Genomic DNA, 20,852 nt, shown 5'->3' on the forward strand with positions numbered 1-20,852 from the left:
ATTAAACAGGTAACCAACGTTCTCTCTAAACCACGTGACTCGTTTTTGGTTGTCTCCCCTTGTTTGCTGTGCGACGCCATTTTTTTTTCCTCCCACCATCGTAATTTGCAGCAACAGGAAGCCGCTAAAGTGTATTAAAATAATAAAAAAATCCCCACTTTCGATTACCTTCACTTAAACTTTCACCGCAGCCATGCTGTCGACCGGTTAATGGCATGCGCGCGACCTTTGACATTCATTTCAGCGGAGTTGTTTCCCCTTTTCCCGCTCCTTCTCGCGCAGCCCCGCGGGTGTCACGTGACCCTCTTATCAGTCTGGAGAAACAATCGGCGCTGTCGTCCATTGCAAGTGGTTTTGATGTTAAACATTACTCGATGCAACTAAAACACTTTCCTTGTCCCGCCAATTCGTTGTCCTGACAATTCAATTGCTCCGCCATTGTGGCGATCACGTGACAAGCGCACGCCGCGAGGACTGGAGGGTGGGGCTGGGGTGAGGGTGCGAGGGGTGGCAGCAGGTGAGGCATGGCATCGTTTCATTGCCAGTCAAGTGTTGGACACCTGTCAGGGTGGAAGCCAGGCGTGACGTAAGAAGGATGGCCGAGCGCTGGGCAGCTTCACGCTCGGGTGGCGCCGGTGTGTTACAGGAGCTTAGGAAGCTCTCCACTCCAGTGGTTTCCACAGCTGCTCTTGTTCCGCTGTTTAATCTGTGGGAGAGGCTGACAGAAATCCTCCGCGTGCATGCAGCTGCATGTCTGACCAGTCAGCGCGCATGTCCGTGCGTGCGTGCGCGCGCCTTTGTGGACATGGAGTAAATCACCGCCTGTCACACCACCCGGTTAGAGCCAACAACAAAACAGATGGCGAGCAGTGTCTGGCGGCAACACGTGAGGATGATCTATGTGCACGGAGCATGATTCTGTACAGCATCTATCACAACTGTCAGCACATCAGTCGGCCATCTTGGTCATGCGCACTGGACGGTTTGTCAGCATGCACTCCAAGTCATAGTTTGCACGTGATTGTTTGTTTCTTTTACAACCGCAACGAACATCGAAGTTTGTCTAAGAAGCAACCAGAAAATTAAAGACCAGGCATTCGAGAAAGGAAAACAAATCTTGTTTTTGCACAAACCGTCCTGAGACTGCCGTGTACACGAGGCGTGACGAGGCAACACACCCCGGGTGGTAGCTCCACTTCCCCGACACCTGATGTACCTGAACTGAAGAAAAACATTGTCGGGAAATCTTACAAGGCAGCTTTTCAAATTCTTGATTTTCTAAACAGTTGATTACAATAAATATAACAAACAACAGGCCTGCATCCTGATGTACAGGGTACCTGGTGTGACAAGACCAACATGTCGGGTACATGAAGGTTCTCTCAGCGCTAATGTCATGCTCAGACCTCCCATCCCATCCACCCCACATCCATATCAACCAGCAAGTGGCCCACAGTGTCACCTTTCTCCCCTCCCCCCACAGACTATAACAAGTCTGTGGCCCTCCCTCCTTTCCCCACCCCCCCCCCCCAGGGACTGCCCCCAGCCCCCACGCGCTGCACAGAACGGCGGCATCGACAGGCCTCGCCCTCTCCCCATGTACATCAGTTTAATTACCGACGACAACTCGGCTCGCACAGTCTCCTCAAATTAGACGAGCTATAAATAAGTGATGTTACATCATGCACGCCATGACTGATGGAGGTCTCACACCAGCGTTGACCTCACGTGACCTTATATACAGCTGTGTGTGTGTGTGCAGTCACCGCGTGTGTGTGTGTGCATCTGTGAGAGAACGAGCGAAAGAAAGGTAGGAAGGCCAGACAAGTAAGAGGGTGAGGCATTTCTTCCATAGCACCGCCCTCTAGCGGCCATCGATCCCCACGTAATGCGTGACGTGGCGCAACGGAGAGGTAGGAGAGAGTCGCCTCGTCAAGATGATGTTGCTCCTCTCAGCATCCTCGCCTTCCACCCGCTTTTGTTTGAAACATTTCATCTGCTCCCAGCTTGTCGCACCCGACCTCGTCCTGCCTCCCTCCACGCGCACACACTCACACACATAAATACATATACACTCACACATGCGCGAACAAACACACACACACACTCACACTCTCACTCACACTCTCACTCACACTCACACATGCGCGCGCACACATACATGGAGGTGGAAGCAAGAGATAGATGAGCTACACACGCCATCGATTGACAAAGCCAATACCCGAGTTCGATTATGCCACAATGGCTGGCGGTGCAACTGTAGGCTGTAACATCAGAAAGCTTTAATTTTCATCAATCATCGGCGAGTTCGCTTGTCCCTCGTTCGCTGGGAGTTTGTAAGCGTGACGAGCACCGGGTGCCGCTACGCACGGGTGGACAGCCCTCGCCCTGCTCTCGTGTAACTGATCCGAGTGCACCCCGCTCACACACCCGACTAATCTCAATATTCACTCGCTTCCACACCAACTTCCAGCCCTCGTGACGACACAGGGGAATGGCGGACACCGGGTGTCGCACCCACACGACACCTGAGGGAAATAAGCGGGTACGCTCCACTCATCGACTACCCGTCTACTTCCTGACCCCAGGGGATGTAACACGGGTCTCGGATACATTCACGCTTACTTGTCTGCTACCCGAGGTCTGACTATGTGACTGAGATATCGTTCGACCTTTAAGGTGAATGTTGTCATGTCTTTATTCTTTGTCAGCACGTGGCGACCGTCATCACGATGTTTGCAGTCACGTGACTAATAAGCCGATGCTTATCTTATTGTTGTCATCGTATTACTATTGTTAGTACTCTAATTGTTATTACCAGTATTGTTATCGTTATCACTGTTTTGTTATTTTGGTGATTAATCATTATCGTTATTGCTCTTGACATTAGTGTTATTGCTGTCAGATAATAAATAACGGTATACTTAGATATAAAATAAAATATATTTCAGATATAAACAGCTTAGTGAGTGAGTAGACTGCTAATCGAGGACAAAGTGATGAAAGAGATGATGGGTACAACAGAAATACTAGCGAGGTGATGATCCTCGTTATGATGATGACACATACAGTACCTCACAAAAAAAGAAGAAAGAAACCGACCAATAGCCGCAAGCCAATGTATCACGTGACCATCGCCTTCGATATCGACTTTTTCAAGTTCTGTGCTTAGAAACACTTTCTTTCTTTGTTTATTTTTTCTGTCTCTCCCTCTCTCTGTGTGTTGGCGTGTCTGTATGTGTGTGTGTTTCTGCCTCCCTTAGCAACCACGTGATGTCTGCCGGTCTCCTAGTCTTTCTTTCTCTCTGTCGCTCTCCAGTTTTTGTCGAAAGCGAATTTCTCACCCACACTATTCTAGCAGATTAGTGGCAGCACATCGTCATGGGAGAATTGTTCAAAACCAAATAGAAGCAAAATGAACGAAGGAGAAAATGAGCTTCAGTTTTTAGTTTTCTCTCAACACTTGCCAGTCTCTCAAATCCTACTCACCCGAACTTTTTGTTTCAAACCGAAAGTAATTTTCTTTGTAAAAGTAAATCCACAACAAGATGAAAGTGTGTATTTCTATATTTAGTCGCGACCCACTTTGCCTCTCCTGGGTTTTCCCCAGCCTCTGGGTGGTGGTGGTGTGGTTGGTGTGAGAGGTGGTCGGGTACATGTCACACGTCGTCTGGTAGCCGTTACTTCCACAGAAGCCAGTGTCCGGGCGTTTAAAAAAGATCTTGTCATTTTCTCATTTCTCTTTTTGTTTTGAAATTTTTCACCTCTCCTAAACCGAGATGCTCCATCTCTTCTACACCTGCCAGCGCCACCTCGGCGTCCCGAGGGCTTTGTGGAAGTAGTTTCTGTGTGCGTCACTCCACGAGCAGCTACGTCACACGTGCAGCAGCCAAACACCCTCCGTCATGCAAAAACACGTGACACCGCACTCCAGCACCAGGTCCTCCCACACCCCTCCACACCAAAAACTCTCTCCAGCTTCCGGACTGCAGTCCCCCCCTCGCGTCTTGTTCTTTTGTGAAGAAACAAAGTGGTTCATCGGAACCAGAGCTGCCAAGTCGAGCAAACAAATCCTTTCCTCTCAGTGTTGTCGCTCGCGGCTCTCCCGTTACAACCGCCGCTTGTTGCTGCACGTGACGTCCACTGTACTCACCATTAAACTGGTGATCTGTGGGTGTGTGCCAGTCGACAGGTCGCTCTGTAGTCCTGTGTCTGTGTCCTTGTGTCTTGTGTCCTGTGTCCTGTGTCCTGTGTCACTCATTGAGAAGTATCCCCCTCTCTAGCCATTAACGGAGGTACAGCAGCGAGTGGCCAGACTACCCAACCAGTAGTCGGTTCGCATGCTAAGTGGTTCATCATCTACAGCAGACAACATGCGAGAAAAGAAAGTCCACAGACGGAAATGTGATGTAAAATACTTTCGCTGCGTGTGTCTGTGTGTTTGCGCGCGTGCATGCGTGCTTCTGCCGACGTTAAACATGTTTGTTCTCGTTAATGTTCGCCTCATTGCCTGCTGGCGTGGCCATTAATGATTCATCAATCTTCCTCCTGCGCCCATCCACCTTTTCAGCCGCAGCTCAGTCGCATGTTTGGCCACTTTGAGAGCGAGGCTGAGAGAAGGGGCCGGTGCTTTCCGCTTGACCCTCGCGAGCTGCTTGCTTTCTCCACAAACAAATAGGGGGCGCTGCTGCACGGGCCCTCCGCCCGGCGTGAGTGGGGCTCAGGCTCCACAAGGGCGCGCGGGGTCAGGTCCGCACCGCAACTGCTGCAAACAGACGAGCAGCAGCCAGAAATCGCTCTTCTTTTCATTCCTTTTTCTCCCGCACCATGAAAAACCTGGCGAGAGCTTTCCTCCCTGTTCCTCCACAAATCTTCGCCAGTATACCCGCCTCCCATCTTCCCCCACTCACAGTCCACAGCTCCATCTTCAGAAAGTGATCGCCGAGGACGTCAGAAGCCGAGGGTTGTGCGAGGACGTCAAACATCTGGCGTCGTGCGATGCGATGCGCAGAACCGATGGAGAGGCAGGGTGGAGCAGGGTGGAAGTTGGGGAAGGACCCATGTTCTTTAACTACCATCAGTCCTTTAAAGCATACCCTGAGTATAAAGGGTACCACTGGGGTGGATTGACGTGTATCTGTCCCTTCCAGTGGGTGGTCTTTGAACGGTGTGATCAATCAACTCCAAAACGTGACGACACGTGACACGTGACCTACAGGTGCAGTCATGTAGCAGGTGCCTGGACCTCGCGGTTTATGTGAACCTAAGATTTTGGCGAACAAAAAATAAACACGTAGTAAATATAAAACACAATCAATTCATGCAACGCAATCTTTTAACTGTTGCTATGTAAAATGAAACGCGTGTTTGTTTGTGTGTTTTGTGTGTGTGTGTGGAGAGGCACGTCGTCAATTTGAAGAACGCATTGTATTGTCAGTTCCTAGAGTAGTTTCTACAACGTGAGAGTCGTTGTGTATTGACTGTCTTGTTTGGTATTGTTATTCATTAACATTAAGATAAAGTTCGTGGCGACTCGTTAAAACACTTGCTGTCCACTGAGATCTCCATAAAATAGTTTTACGATTATATATTTATATTTTTAATATGGATCCATATCAATTGTTTTGCATGGTAATGTATTGTGATATGCTTGTGACCTCGGTTGACCCGGAAGAGAACAGTTAACTACAGGACGATGTGAGAGAGGCTGGCGCCATGGTCAGGCGATGGAGACAGAGCAAAGCAGTCTGTCATAAGGCTACCGGACGTCGCGGGGCGGTTAACTCTTGACATCATCCGAATTATCGAACTGAACGGTACTTCCGACGTTAATTTCCGGTCCAGAGCCGGAGAGCCGACCACGTAGCTGCTTGGAACAGCTTCCATGTCCGAAGGAACTGGCGGATTTTTTATTTGCGGTTTGTTTTCATTCACCTGGCAGGTGCACCTGTCCGTTAGGCGCTGTTTAAACTGCAGGTGCAGTCAGGCGCTGGCGACTCCGGCTTTAGCAAACACGATTTGTGTTTTTCCGGGCTGTCACATCAGTCATCACAAACTGCGGCAATAAAAATATTAATTCTAAACACAATCATCGTCCTCAGAGAGTTCTCGTCACTCCACCCCAACTTAACACCCGGATAAACTCGGTGGCGACTCGTTAAAACATTTGCTGTCCACCGACTTGTCCATTACCTCGGGGTCGTGTGAAGAAATTCAACAGCATCACCGATGCTCTTTCTCGATAAACTGTCACCATGACAACGACAAGAATGCAGGTAGCGGCGAGGTTCTATTCACGACAGAGAGAGACGAGCGGCGGAGAATGGCTGACGGTTATTTCCAGTGGAGATGTCGTGAAGTGTCGACAGTCATCACGAGGACAGCTGCTGGCAAGCTGAGTCTGGGTTTAGGCAAGCGGAAGTCATCTTCATCAGACCTTCATTTGCTTAGAGGAGCTTGGTGTCATCATTACCGCCGCCAGTCCACCGTCTGTCCTGTTGGCGCGGAGAGCAAACACTCTGCCACTGCCTCACACCCGGGGTCCGCCCCACCCGCCCACGCGGCAGCCACCATCACCTCGCAATCAATGAAGAAGATGCAAAAAAGTCTTGCCTCCATCCTGAAGCCTTTCTCGTCGTTGAAAGATAATTTTTGTGATGCCGAGGCTGACAAACAAGGGCTGTGTGTGGGGCGAGACAAGCTAGCTTCCAAACGCTGGTGAATAAAGAGTCTTTCACTCGCTCCCCGCCGCCATTCGATAGAGCGATGACAGGAGCTTAGAAAACACACCCGAGCTTCTGTCGGAGGACAAGAGCGGCTTGAAAGCGTCAGGGCTTGCACCGCCCTCTGGCGGCTAACCGATGCTGCAGGCGTCATAATCGATGACGTCCATCTATCTCAACCTCGTTGGTCATCTTCCTCGCCGAGCTGGAAACGCGACCCCTACAGGGCACGACGTAGTTCCGGTGATCATGTGTGCGCAGGTTGTCACGTGACTTGTTTACAATGCGCCGTTTGTCGCTGTTGTTGTCGCTTGCATCAAAGATACGTGGGGTGGGGAAGTACCCAGCATCCCACCCGGGTGGCCTTCACCAGGAACAGAACATCTCGCAAACATCAGCCCTGTACCCACCCACCCACCATGTAGACATTCGCTGCTCTCCGCCTTCTCCAAGAACTATGCATGCATGTGACCTGAACCCCAAGAGCTGGTTTGAACTGTTCAGGTTTAGATGGCGGCTCATCGATATTTTTTTAAGTCGTCCCCTATTTTTTACATTCCCCTGGGGAGCGAAAATTTAAAGAATTTACTCTTCTTGTGAGCTGCTATATGCAGAGGCGGGAGGTGCTATGAGTGAGGACGGGGCCTGCTGCATGTGAGGGTGGAGCCCATCTCCTCTCTCTCTCTGGCTGCCTTACTTTCCCCATCCCTCCCCTCTATGGAGTCAGGTACACATTCCCGACAGCCGTGTGGACTCGGGGAAGTGAGCTGCGTTACGCGGGTATCGAACCCTCGCCCTTTATGTTCACACGCCGTCTTTATTCTGTAAAGTGTAAAAGTGTGGATTCTTGATTGTTCTGTTATTGAATATTCAGATAAATACAACTGGTTTAATTGACATTCTTACAGTTGAGCACGCGAGAACTCTCGAGGTCTGGATGGGAGGAACAAGAAGCAGTTTCAGTTCAATCATGTTGAATGATTTACTGGGAAGTACTCAGTAGGAAGATTGTTGTCAGACAATCCAGTCGCTGTTCTCAATCAAGGCGGTGTTATTGTACAGTCCTCTCATCATGTCAGTCTTACAACTCATGTCACAGTTACCCCATTGTCTTACAATCCTACAATGCTCGCTTCCTTCTCCATGGCTATTGCTGGCAAGCCAAGGAACGGAAGTCATAAATAACATTTTTTTTTGAACAATTTTGTGAGGAGTGCGAATAGCAAAAATGGATTGAAAATTCAGTTTCTGTAAAAATGTGTAGCCTGTGTCCAGACCACCATACATCCATGCTTTAATAATCAAAGTGACGAGAGAGATGTTAAAAGATGAAATATATTCCAAATCAACTCCAAATAATTTTGTTTTTGCGTGGGATACAATAACAAACAAAGTGTGCACGTTGTTTTCAACTGTAACTGTTTTATTATCAAAGTTACTGAAATGTAAAAAACACAAGAAACAGCAAATCACGTGACTTTTCTCAATTGCAGAAGGAGTGGTTTGTCCCTTTCCTTTCCCCCATCCCTTCCCCCCATGTTTTAACGGCCTGACTAACATTAAGGAAATAAAGATAAATTTCACAGATGAGGCCTGATATGACAGCAATACAGTCATGTTTGTCTGACACCTGTACTAGGGTGGCTACCACTTGACACAAAGCCACCCGGCAGTTCGTCTGCAATGAAGTTCACATCAGCGATAACAGAACAATCGCAGACGATCTGAGTTTTTATTTCCTGAGTTGCTCGAGTTTTTTATGTGTAAAATGTTTACTTTATTGCTCTTTTAGTGGCAGTTTAGTTTGAATTAATCGTAGTACGAGCTGTCGTGGAACCATCTCACTTCCTGTAAGCTGATACCCGCAATGACCTCATCAGCGTTTGAAAGTCCATCAAAGTCTGGGTGTCGACACCCAGCCTCCTGACATTTAAAACCGATATTGTCGTCCGATTATTATTTTAGAAGTGTCTGGTCTATTTCATTCGTTGTCTGTCAGTTATAGCTCGCATTATTTTCCTCAGTTCGCCAGCACAACACCCGAGACAAACACCTGTCTGTCGTTGACCCTTGTTTTGGGGAACCTGATGGCGCGCTAAACGCCTGTCACCATGACAACACTGATGTCGTGAATGTGTGGCGAGTTAAAGCTGTGTGCAAACAAACAGATCATAAATAGGAGGAAGAAAGACGATGGTGAGTTAATAAATGTACCCTCTACCCTGACAGGCTGTTCGAGTGTTGGAAGAACAAGTTGAGATAAGCAAAGTTTAAACATAGACGAGTTGTCTTTCCATGCGATGTCTACCCCAGCAGCTTCTAGAATCTCATGACAAAATATTCATCGTCCAAGCAAAAACTGTCCGAGCTTCTCTGCAGCCCCCCTTCACGGTCCCCTCCTTGACCCTGACAGCATGCACGTGACACACGCGTCGCGGCCAAGACACCTCCAGTCCAGGGGGTGGGGCTGGCGGCTAGGAGGAGACGGGTACCTGTGATTAATCACCGGAATGATAGTCGCCTCTACACCTAGTCTCGTTACAAAACAGCCGGCGTTGGGCTTCGATCCGTGATGTTGATCGCTGGCCCGTGGCGCCCGGCGCCAGCAACTCGAGAGATGCGCGGGCCGCCACCTGGCCCTCCACGGTCAATGGGAGGGCCATGAGGGCCACGTGGGCCGTGTGGGCCTCAGACCAAGCGCCGTAGCGGCTCTCCGTACACAAGAGCGGCTTTCGTCAAGTTCTCGGGCATAAATCTTTAACTCGCCACCCGGGTGTGGTGTCCACAAACTTCCGGCAATCATGTCACGCCAGGCCGCGCCATTTGTTCGCTGCGGCGGAGTGTTGGCTGGCACGCGCACCCGCACCCGCTGCCAGAACTTAAGCCACTAAGTTGTTTCTGGAGGATGGGGCGCTACAGAGGAGGGGTTGGGCGAGGGAGAGAGACGGAACAAGCCTTTAGCACACATGCCTCAAGCTTCTCTCCCTCGTTCTTCGTGTCCTCGAAAGTTCTTAAGTCAAAGTGGAAAAAAATTGACGAAGGAAGAGAAAAGTTACTGAGCGAATGAAGTCACTACGGAGCAGAGAAAAACTTCACTGGCTCATGAATAAATGACATCTCCGCGGCAAGATAGGAGGGGAGTGAGGAGCCTGCTCGCACGAGGGGAGAACCCATGGTTGTGGGATGCCGCCAAAGAGCGGGGGTGCGAGGGTGGAGGAGGTAGGAAGGAGGCGTCCACTGGCACTTGTGGCACCATCGAGCGCCAGAAGACGGCCTCCATTGAGCGGCGATTGCTCAAGTGGCGAGTGCGAGCCACGCGCCCTCTGTTTGAAATGCAGTGCTTATTAATTATTAAATGGCTTGGCCACGAGTCTGCTGGTACTTGTGTCCATCCGCGGCAGGACTCGATGGCAAAGTCTATTTACCGCCAACAGCAGTGAGGGGAGATTTAGTTTTGATTAATTGACGCGCATCTTCCGCAAGGAGGGACTTTGAGCTTGAGAGACCAACAAATAATACCGATCCCTTACCTCACCCTTACCTCCGCCCTTCTCTGGGGCTGCAAACGGGTAGTTTTGTAGGGAGGAAGGGAGAGAGGACCTGTGTGTGTGAGTGAGAGAGAGAGTGTATCTGTAAAAACATTCGTCTGTATCCTCACAAGATTGTTGCGATGTTGCCATTGGAGAGCATGCCATACACAGAGGCACACAAAGCTCTGTCCACAATGCTCTTTCTCATTTCTCCAGACCAGAGTCTCTGCAAGCCAGCTCATCATTTCTCACCAGTGAAATGCAAGGCTATGTCTATCACTGTTCACTGCATCTGCCTGGGGAGGAGGTACATTAGTCAGCAACACCTCCTGGAGTCGGGTGACAGGATAACTCAATGAGCCTGGACACCCGAGGATAGGGAGAGCATGACAGTCGTAACTTCACTGACGGTTTAAAGCACGTGACTAGTAACATCCGGGTATGCGCACCATGTTCAAACCTCGGGTGTCTGATGAAACTCAGGTAGAATGTGTCACAGGTGGACTGCTGTCCTTGACATCAGCTTGCTGGACATGCTCAGGACATTTTCACCTGCAGAGAGTTGTATGGCTGTCAGGAAAGTGATAACCTAGACTTCAAAACTAATGATTTTGCATAATTCACTGAATTACATCTACAAAACAATTTATTATGAAAATGTGCATCATCTTTCAATCGTTTGAAGGAAATACTAAAGATAAGAAATCATATCTTATCACTGTGCTATAAATGGCACACACACTTCAAACAAATAACTACTCACCTTTCTAAACATTATTGAGTTTACATGTTATTAATATCTTCAACAAGACTTTCACTTTCAAGGTTTGCAGTGCAAGTTGCCTTATGGTGGATTACATCAATGACTGTGCATTAATATATCAACTGTTGATATAATGACAATACTTCTCTAGATACAAATAAAGACTTGTGCTTTTTCATTCTTCTCAAACTTGACAATCAGCAGACTGACAAAGACAGCTTCATTAAGACATTGTTATTAAAACACAGTTCATGTGTAACTGCCGTCTCGCCAATTTTTAGTCAGTTTATTTCACTAGCCTCCTTGAAATGATGACAGTTTTATTTGTAGAATGTTGTTGTACAACATCATGAGACAAGGAAGAAAAGCTGAATTTGTGTGATAAGACTTACACTGCATTTATTAATGTGTCTGCAAATGATATGTGATAAATATTTATCTGAAAAAAAGTATTTTGAACTAAATCTTTGCTGAAGCAATAAGGTTGTGGATATTCTCCCTCCATTGTCTGCTGGATACATAGGTCTTCTGCAGACAAGTGTTATTCCCTGGCACCTTTCTTAATACATGTTTACAATATAACTTTCTTTTAAAAAAACTAATTTGTTAAAATATGTGGTTTAGATGATTTCTTTTTGCTGCAGCAGAAACGTGTAGGTGGGTTTTTCTTAATTTAGTGCTGAAAATATATTGTTAACAACATATGGCCACAGGATGTTTAGTTATTGTGCAGCAAACAATGGAACTCTCTCCCTGTCCATACCCGCCACCTACTCACTAGTGAATCCTTTACACGTGAACTGAACACACACCTCTTCCGTAAACATCACTCCTAACATCCTATCCCATAATGCTCGTCCTTTGTCACACCCTTCCTTTTGTAATATCATGTTAGTTTCTGCTCTTGTTCTTGTTATTTGGTTTATCTTTGTGTTTTCTGTCTTTGATTATATACTATGTTAGTACTGTTGTTTATTCTTCTATAGTTCATATGTTATTTGTTTGTTTTCCTGTCCGTCGTATGCTGTCCATGTTTCTTTCTAAGAGCATGCTACTTCGGAGTGTGAGTATGGGCTTCACAAATTTTGCATTTGTTATTATTATTTTATTTTTCAAACGTGACATTTTTATTAATGTGTACAACCTTTATAAAAAATGTCCGCCTGTAGAAAAGTGAAAATTGCAAAATGTGTTGACAAGATTTTGTACAAAGCAGTTTATTATTGTATGTATAAGCTGACTATCGACGCAGAAACACTCCGAAAAAAGTGTTGACAATGAGGCTGGGCGGCCATTGCTTTTAGTAACCATGACAGCAGAGGTCACTTGCTCTGACAATGAAAAAACGTTCTCTGGACACGTGATGCACGTGTTTGTCAGTAGTGGATCATGTCTTTGAGACGCAGTATACATTGACAAGTGTTTTACTCTGACTGCCGCGAACCCTCACTGTCGCCGGGGTCTCCAGGTTAGGCGTAGGATACGAACCCATGAGGGGTCACTGGGGTCACTATGGAGGGGTCCCTGTGTTTGATGTAAACTATGAGCAGTGCCGCGCCTCACTGAGATGTCTACTTTCATTAAATGACATTTCGATTGACAAGTCTGCGAGTTGCCCAGGCAGTGAGTTGTGCTCGTCCCTACTGGGGGAGCAGGTCGATGTCGGTTGTCGTAGAACTAAACTCCACTTTTGGCAAACAACCCTCGCCGGGGCTCGGGTACTGGACTGGTGGTGCGCGTGCCGTGGGGAAAGGCGGGTGCTGCCTGGGTGACGTGTCGGGGTAGCTGCCTGCTGGCCGGCTCGGTGGCGGCGACCGTGATCCCGCCGTGGCTTGGCACAATTGTGACTCGCTGCAGACACAAAGCATCGCAATTAACGGCTCTATTGTGGCCACAGCATGTTGAAAAAAATGCTCGGCTGCAGTAAGCGCTTCAGTAGAATCGATCCCTGAATGACTTAAGCGGCGCCGCTGTAGGCGATTATCAGAAGCTGAGAAGCGGGTGTGCAAGGGGCTGGGGAGGTAGGAGGTAGGAGCAGGCGGGTGCAATAAAGCGCTGAATACTTATTCAGGGTAGATGAAAGGGGAAAATATTTCTTCCAAATTTGTCAGGAGGAAGTCTCCGATGGGACGCTCGCCGCAAGTCGCCCAGTAGTGTAATCGCCAGGAGAAGGAAGCAGCTGCAACAGAGGGTAATGGCCACCACAGGGAGGTAACTGGCCTCTCCACCTCCTTCCCTCATTATCTACCCTACACCCTGCGTCGCTGTATAATAATTTTTTTCGATTTCGGACTGAACGTGGAACCGCACAAAGAAGCCTACAGACTCCATGAGGGGAGGTCCTGCACACCTCCGAGGTACCACGACCCACGAATATCAGTTACAGGTCCTGATGGAGGACATTACCGGCCGCCAACGACTTGTACTTTCCGCATGTGACCTGTGTGACTGGGGTAGGAGGACTGCATGCCTGCTGTACACTCTGTGTGTGTGTCTCTAGAGGATTCCTACGCTTGCTATAAACCGACTGTCTCGTGTAGATGAACCACACTACAATCAGACACGTGCTCTATATATCGACTTGTGTCGAGAGCTTTCCGTCGAGAGACCAGTCACTGTCTAGTCAACCCTCCGACCTCCGCTTTCACCTGACTATGTGTCAGACAGGCCCGACATGCTACCACGACCCAAACTATATTTTATGTAAGCAATTCAATACAAGATTACAAGTTAGTCACAAAATCAATAAAATTCTAGTTCTGACACGAATACTTAGCGAAAAAGCAACCAAGAGTATTTGCCGTTGTTTGTTGCAGATGACTGAGATAGTTTCTACATCCTTCACGACAGTCACCACAACAGACACACGTCGGCCGGTCACCATGGCAACAGCTTGCTTCCTGCTGCTCCTGCTCCTGTCGTTGCGTGTGCATGGCACGTGCCGATTCCCAGAATTCCTGCAGAGAGACGACCCCTGGGCGGCCAGCTACACGGAGGGGCGACTGGTGGTGTACGTCAAGGGAACCTACATGTCCATCAGCCAGCAGCACACCACCTACACACGCTCGTGAGTAGCGCTCACTGGCCAGCGTTAGTGAGTCGTTAGTGAGTCGTTAGTGAGTCGCTAGTGAGTCCTCTGTCACAGGATGATGCGGCATTTCTGGCTATGACAGGGTATGGGAGTAAGAGAGCGGTACCCGATACAGGTAACGGTATATACTATACCCGCTCCCTCACCTACCACCCCTCTTCCCTCAACCCCCTTTATCCCACAGGTGTACACACACGCTGACCACCACCCCTGCTCTGATAAGCAATTTTGCGGTCATTGTGTTAGGCTGCACAGGAGAGTTATAAGACTAGTGTCTGTCTGTCTGTCTGTCTGTCTGTCCCTCGACATGTCAGACACTCGTGCGGTTCCTGTTTGGTCTGGCAAAGCAGGAACTAATCGATAAAGCGATGGAAGGAGCAATGTTCGTCGTGTACAATGAGGCGGTTGGCAAACGACAATAGCACCCGGGAGTTGCAATAACATTGTGTCGGGTGGAGGGTAAGCGGGTGAAAGTACGCACGTGCATAGTTCAGGTGATGACGGCCTTGAGCTACCTGCTCAGAGACGGTGAGGGTCACTTCTCACATAGACATGCTAGACACAGTGAACCACTAAACAGGTGTGAGAAACAAGAAGGGTAGCACAGCGAATGACATGGAGGAACCAGCGAGGGCAAAACCCTTCACACACACACGCACCACACACACACATACAATCACACACACACCACACACACACACACACTCATACAATCACACACACACACACACACACACACATACAATACCACGCCATACACTCATAACATCTCAATCACCACACACACATCACCACACACACACACACACACACACAATCACCACACACACACACACACAATCACACGCACACACACACACACAATCATCACACACACACACAACACGGACGACTGTTAGCTACACACACGCGCTCGGGTCTCGTTCGATAAAAAGCTACCCGCTGAACTCGGGGAATCCCCTTGCGACGTCATAATTATGGCGAGTGGGAACCATAACCGTTTGAAAAGTTTTGAATTCGATTAAATGTTCACAGTCTTCTGATTGGGAAACTCCAGACTGGACTGAAGTAGGGTCACGGAGTGCACACAGGACACAATGTGCTGCAGCCACAGTGAAGTGCTTGACCCTCTCCTACCCTGCATCGCTCTCAGAAAAAGTCGACCACAAATAAAAGCTTTCAGCAATTAACTTATATATTCTGGCCTTCAAATTAAATATTAAAACCGTCTTTGTGTAAAGAATTGTTCTTTTCGAGTCAGTGAGGCTGCCAAGTCGTGCCCCGTTGATATGGTGGGCAGGCCAAGCGATCTTGCTTGCAGCGTTTGTAGACTTCTGACACAGTGTTAATTAATCTCGACTTAAAGAAATTAGAGTTTTCCACTGGCTGCATAAACGAACATGGTCGGTAAACTTTTGAGTGACACAGCAATAATTTATAGGAATCAGTGAACATTAGCAATAATAATTTATAAGGAGCAGTGAAGATTACAACTTACACGTAATGGTCCTCCATCTTCTGTAGACTGTAGACAACCCTGAGGAGAAAGTAGGTTCGAGAAAGGTAATTAAAAAAAAATTAATCGCTTTGACGTTTGTAAAGAAAACTAGATATGTTATTTAAACTAAACGGACCCTTTCTAAATAAAATAAACATTTGACAATTAAGTTAAGAATAATCAAAATCAAAATCAAATCAAAACAGACTTTATTTATTTAATTGATCCATTGAGCTACGAACGTTAATAGTTAACTAAGAAGAACTTTCACGGTCATAAGCTACAACAGTAAAAGCAAAACTAGATGTCGAAAAACTCATTATTCCCAGTCCAGTCACTACTGTAGACTGTAGACAGCCTTGAGGAGAAAGAAGGTTCGAGAAAGGTAATTTAAAAAACTACTTAATCTTTGATATTTGTAAAGAAAACTAGATATGTTATTTAAACTAATCTGACCCTTTCTTAAAATTTGTTTTTAAACGTTTTAATCGTCGTGTTACCTAGTAGTAAGGTCGTGAGGTTAGCTGTGTTCTCTGGTTTAAAGTTCATCAGGGGAAAAAGTGAGCATGAAACAGGCGGCACAAGCAGAGAGAACATGTGAAATAAAATAGCCTCAGTGTTCCTGCCAACTGTGCTCCAGTCTTCGTGTGCACAGGGCGCGAAATTTCTTCCGCCTTCAGGAACGAGGTGCGAAGGTTAGGCAGGCAGGTGTGCGGTCTGGGATCAGAGTTCAAGTCCCCTCGACTCTCCACTCGTTGCTCCGCATCCCGTTGGTCAGACAAAGACACCAACAGACGCAGACGTAGACTTTCGACACTTGCCTGCAGGCGCTGAGCTTTGTTCAACATCGAGAAACTCGCATCAGTGAAGTGAACTCACACACGGTGGAAAGTTCTTCTGAAAGGAAATAGGATTGGATGGCGACATTTATGTTGCTTTATAGCCTGTGTGGATGTTTTGTGTAAAGCTATGCTTTCATGCTATCGTCGGCAGACACAGCAACTGCATAAGAAGGATTAATAAAATGTTTTGGAAGTGTAATACTCTGAAAATGACATTTTCCCTGACATCAATCATCACTTACACACACACGATCCCTGCCTCCTCATCCCCGGTCCCCGGTCGGTCGTCTGGCCACAGGCTGCCTCCAGTGTCGCGCTCCCCGTCCGTCGCTAAATCAAGATGTCTACACCAATCATGTTATAAACTCCTGTCACCACCAGTCTTCACTTACAAAGAGCGACAGAGGAAGCAGGAGAGGAGAATAAATGTTGGAAACAGCGTGTAAATACTTCAGTCACAAGCAGACGTCAAGGCTCAAGCTACCCGGTGACTACGAATGAAAACAAGAATAAACAAGAATAAAAACCATTTGAGAATCTGACCGCCTGGAGTCACTGGATGCAGACGCTTGTGTAGATGATCCGATGACAACGACACTTGGCAAAGTAAAGACACACAGACACTTGGAAAAGTTGCACAAACTTTTAATCTGTTTGAAAATTAATGACACTGTCTTTGTAGATTGAATTAATTTTGTTGTTTTTACTTTCATTCTGGGGGTTCTTTCTCTCTGCGATTGTGCACGTGATGGTGACTTGGGGAGTGTGTTTGTGTGTATGTTTGTATGTAAAGCACTTTCAGCCTGCCTGTGTGAATAACTATTGTTGTTTTATTATTACCATTATTCTATTATCAAAAGCACGTGTATGTGCATGCGTGTGTGTGCGGTTTTGGCTGGGTGTACCTGTGCAGGTGTGACCGGAGTGTGCAGGACAACAAGTTCTTGGTGATGCACAGGGAGGACAACAAAGCAGCCAAGTTTCTGTGTATGCAGTTTATCCAGCGCAGTCAAAACATTGTGCAGATGAAGGTACAGTCACCCTCACATCACCATGGTTGTTATGACAACAGCAAGTGCAACCGTCTCTGAAACTCTCACAAACATTGAAGAAAATGCAGACCTACTTATACAGAAAATATCTCACATATTTTGCTTTAAGCCACTGTCTCATATATTTGAATAGAACAAACTATCAACAAACATCAAGATATCCTTTGCAGACATGAAAAACATGACCGTGTAAGACGAAGGTGTTTTGTGAGCTCAGGAAATAGAAAATAATCGAAGCCGCAATTTTTCTTGCCTTATTGCAAATGAATCCAGATTAAGCATTTCTTGAAACTTTTGAAAATCACTGGTTGTAGTTATCGATTGTTGGCGCGAGCAGAATAAACAAAATGTCTTTAGCCAATTCCTTAAAATCCGACTAAGATTAAGTGAAATGAGTAAAATTAAAGTAAGTGAAATTAGTTAAATCAGACTGATTAAGTGAAATTAGATAAAAGACAGGCGTTCCTGAAAAAAGTGGAAAACCTGCATTTTATTGGACATTGAAGTGTCGTCAGCATAGCTTAACTGTTTTAATAGTGAAGAAACATGAATATATATATATATATGAAAAATGCTTCTGATTGAGTGTTTTTGCACACTCCCTGGCCACATCTAAAAATAAATATCTATATATATATAAAGACAGAGCAAAACGAAATGAAAACAAGTACAGAAGGCCGACCTGTGCACACAGTGGTCTGTTCACATGGCAGACAAAGATTTCATTCTGTGTTTAAACTCCAAAAACTTTCCTCGCGGCCTTATCAGCTTACAGAGCAAACTGCGAATTTCTAGACAAATAAACTTCAGTTGATCGGCTGAATGCTACTTACCTGTAAAGACGACACAGGTGAGTAACAGCAGTAAATAAAGTCTTACTTACTAATACTGTATGCCGTGTTTTGTCGGGTGACCCTAGGTGTCGCAGCTGTACACCCGCCAGACGCTGGAACTGTGCGACGACCAGAACATGGCGCTGGACCGCTGGCCCATCGTGCAGGTGTCGCAAACACCCGAGCAGAAGATCACCTGTCCTTTCATGGGTGGCTACAATGTCAACATGTTTACCCCAACGACACGGCCGTCTGCCCCGACCTCCTGCTGGTCATGCGCATGGAGAGCGAGTGCGAGGAAGAGGAGGGCATCGTCTTCGACTTCCGGGAAAAACAATGCGTGCCGTCGTCACTTCCGCCGACCATAAAGCAACAGGTGTACTGCATTGCCTACTGGACGCAGGTAAGTAACGGCGATAGCGAAAACTCATCGGTTGCCCTCCTGACATTATCAAGGAATGTGTGTAGTTACAGACAAGACAAGAATACAACACTCCTGAAAAAAAATGAAGACAAGGCAGAGATTTGTTTATGTCCTTGCTGCTTAAATCACAAACTAAGTTGTGTTTTTGTAACAAACTAATCGTGTTTCAATAGCAGGCTAATGAAGCTTCATGGTAGCTTAGGTGGGAGGCTATGGATGCAGTCACGTGGTTTCTTTGTTCCTCCTCCCTTCGAAGGCCAGCCACTCGTTCATCATCCTGCAGCACGCCACAGTGCCCAAGCACACCTGGTGCCTGCGCATCAAGGACCCCCTGTCGGACATCCACAGCGCCTACCTGATGCTTGACCTGGTGTGCGACACCAGCCTCACCATCCGCGACACCGGCAACTTCTTCCGCCTCAGCCTCACGCGCCGGGTGTACGCCAGCACGTGCGAGGACGACATGGAGAGCGATGTGTGCCGCAGTATGTCCAACTCCAACCTGTGCAAGGTGAGCAGCTCCTCCACTCCCCTCCTCACCCCTTGTTTGTTTGTACTATTTTCTTGTTTAAACAACAACACTGCCGACAGACTGACGGATAAAATGGCGGTAAACAAGACGTTGTGGGTGAGCTGACCAGTGCCCGACCTGTCGACAGATGCACCACAGTCGCCACTGCGCGCGGACCTGCAACCTGTGCAAGTCGGAGAACGAGATGGGAGGGTGCGCCTTCGAGGAGCAGTACCGCGGTCAGTGGGTGGAGAGCGGCAACAAGGAGGATCATCGCCTCGTCGTCAACGCCTACTCGCTGGACATCGCCGTGCTGGGCACCTTCGACTGTCTTCGCCTGGAGAGTCGCGCGCACAAGGTCAGAGGTCACGCCTTCTCGTAGTCAGACGATGTCTAAAGGTGTGCACGCACACACAACCTCAAACATATCCTCACCACAGTCTGTGTCGGACCTTAAACAGAGGTCATCGCCGATGTGAACAGATGAGAAAATCTGGTTTATCTACTTGAATGTACTCTGCTAATGCAGCTTAATCTCTCTCCGATGTACTCTAATCTGTTTTCTAATCAGGAAAAGCAAATCCTGGTGCGGTTTGACGACAAGGGCTGCTACCCCCGCTACGCATGCGTGGAGATGGCGAAGGTGACAACGTCAGTGATGCGTTTCCGCCTGGGCAACCGCCACCAGTGGCCGCTGCACGACCACCACGACAAGCACGACAAACACGACAAGAAGGAGCAGGTGTGCTCCCCCAGCAACTTCCTCTCGCCCTCCGCCATCGAAAACATCCCCTCGGAGCCTCGACCCGCGCGCCTCCTCGTCAGCGAGTCGTACGTGCACCAGGTGTCGTGCAACCTGCCCCCGCGCCTGCAGCACGGCGTGGCCTTCAGGTGAGTGCAGGTGTTAGAGTTAGGTGAGTGGTGCAGGGATTAGGTGAGGGTGCAGAGATTAAGTGAGGGGTGCAGCCTTCAGGTGAGTGACGTCACCGCTAGGTGAGTGATGAAGAGATTAGGTGAGTGTCGAGTGTATTTCTACTCACACAAGTGCTGCGAAGTGTCGCATGCTGCTGACACTGCCAAAAGAAATGATTACTGTGCATATTTTAAGTAGAACACTAACCGTGCATCTTGCAACCTCCGTGTTGCCGCACATATTGAGCGCAATAAACATCAATACTGTTCTCACGCCCCGGGAACACGCACGTGAATATTGCTGCCGTCACGTGATGTGATGACAGAAACATAAACCATATTCCGGTGTGATTGTCGGCCCTTGGGGTAGGGGGGAGGCGACAAGCTGGGTGGAGGGTGCGACATCCGCTGTGTGGAGGACAGGGAGAAGACAACATGTTAACACACACGTCATCATTAACACCGCCCTCCCAGACATGGCGGCTCGCTCCCCACAGACACGTGTCGCGAGGCCATCTTGTCTATAACGAATTCTCTAGAGCAAAGATCGTTTTCAAACCTGCAATAGCAATAAAGTAGACTTCATTCAGGCAACTGGTTGTCGCCATACAGAACATGATAGTGAACTGTGCTGTGTGTATAACATGATAGTGAACTGTGACGAACTGGGTGTG

The 20,852-nt window shown here is 47.7% G+C and overlaps 1 protein-coding gene across 2 annotated transcripts in view; it reads left to right on the forward strand.

Annotated features, from left to right (window-relative positions):
• The window catches only part of LOC112562339, a 50,303-nt gene that overhangs the window by 21,496 nt on the left and 7,955 nt on the right, over window positions 1-20,852 (forward strand). For both annotated transcript variants that reach the window (XM_025235556.1, XM_025235557.1), the window contains exons 2-7: window positions 13,832-14,082; window positions 17,360-17,477; window positions 18,418-18,734; window positions 19,012-19,266; window positions 19,415-19,624; window positions 19,838-20,157. In XM_025235556.1, the coding sequence (XP_025091341.1) occupies window positions 18,606-18,734; window positions 19,012-19,266; window positions 19,415-19,624; window positions 19,838-20,157 (914 nt within the window). In that variant the 5' untranslated portion in view covers window positions 13,832-14,082; window positions 17,360-17,477; window positions 18,418-18,605. The remainder of the gene's footprint in view (window positions 1-13,831; window positions 14,083-17,359; window positions 17,478-18,417; window positions 18,735-19,011; window positions 19,267-19,414; window positions 19,625-19,837; window positions 20,158-20,852) is intronic.

Source organism: Pomacea canaliculata, linkage group LG4 (genome assembly GCF_003073045.1).
Source record: "Pomacea canaliculata isolate SZHN2017 linkage group LG4, ASM307304v1, whole genome shotgun sequence".
Classification (NCBI taxonomy): Eukaryota; Metazoa; Mollusca; class Gastropoda; order Architaenioglossa; family Ampullariidae; genus Pomacea; species Pomacea canaliculata.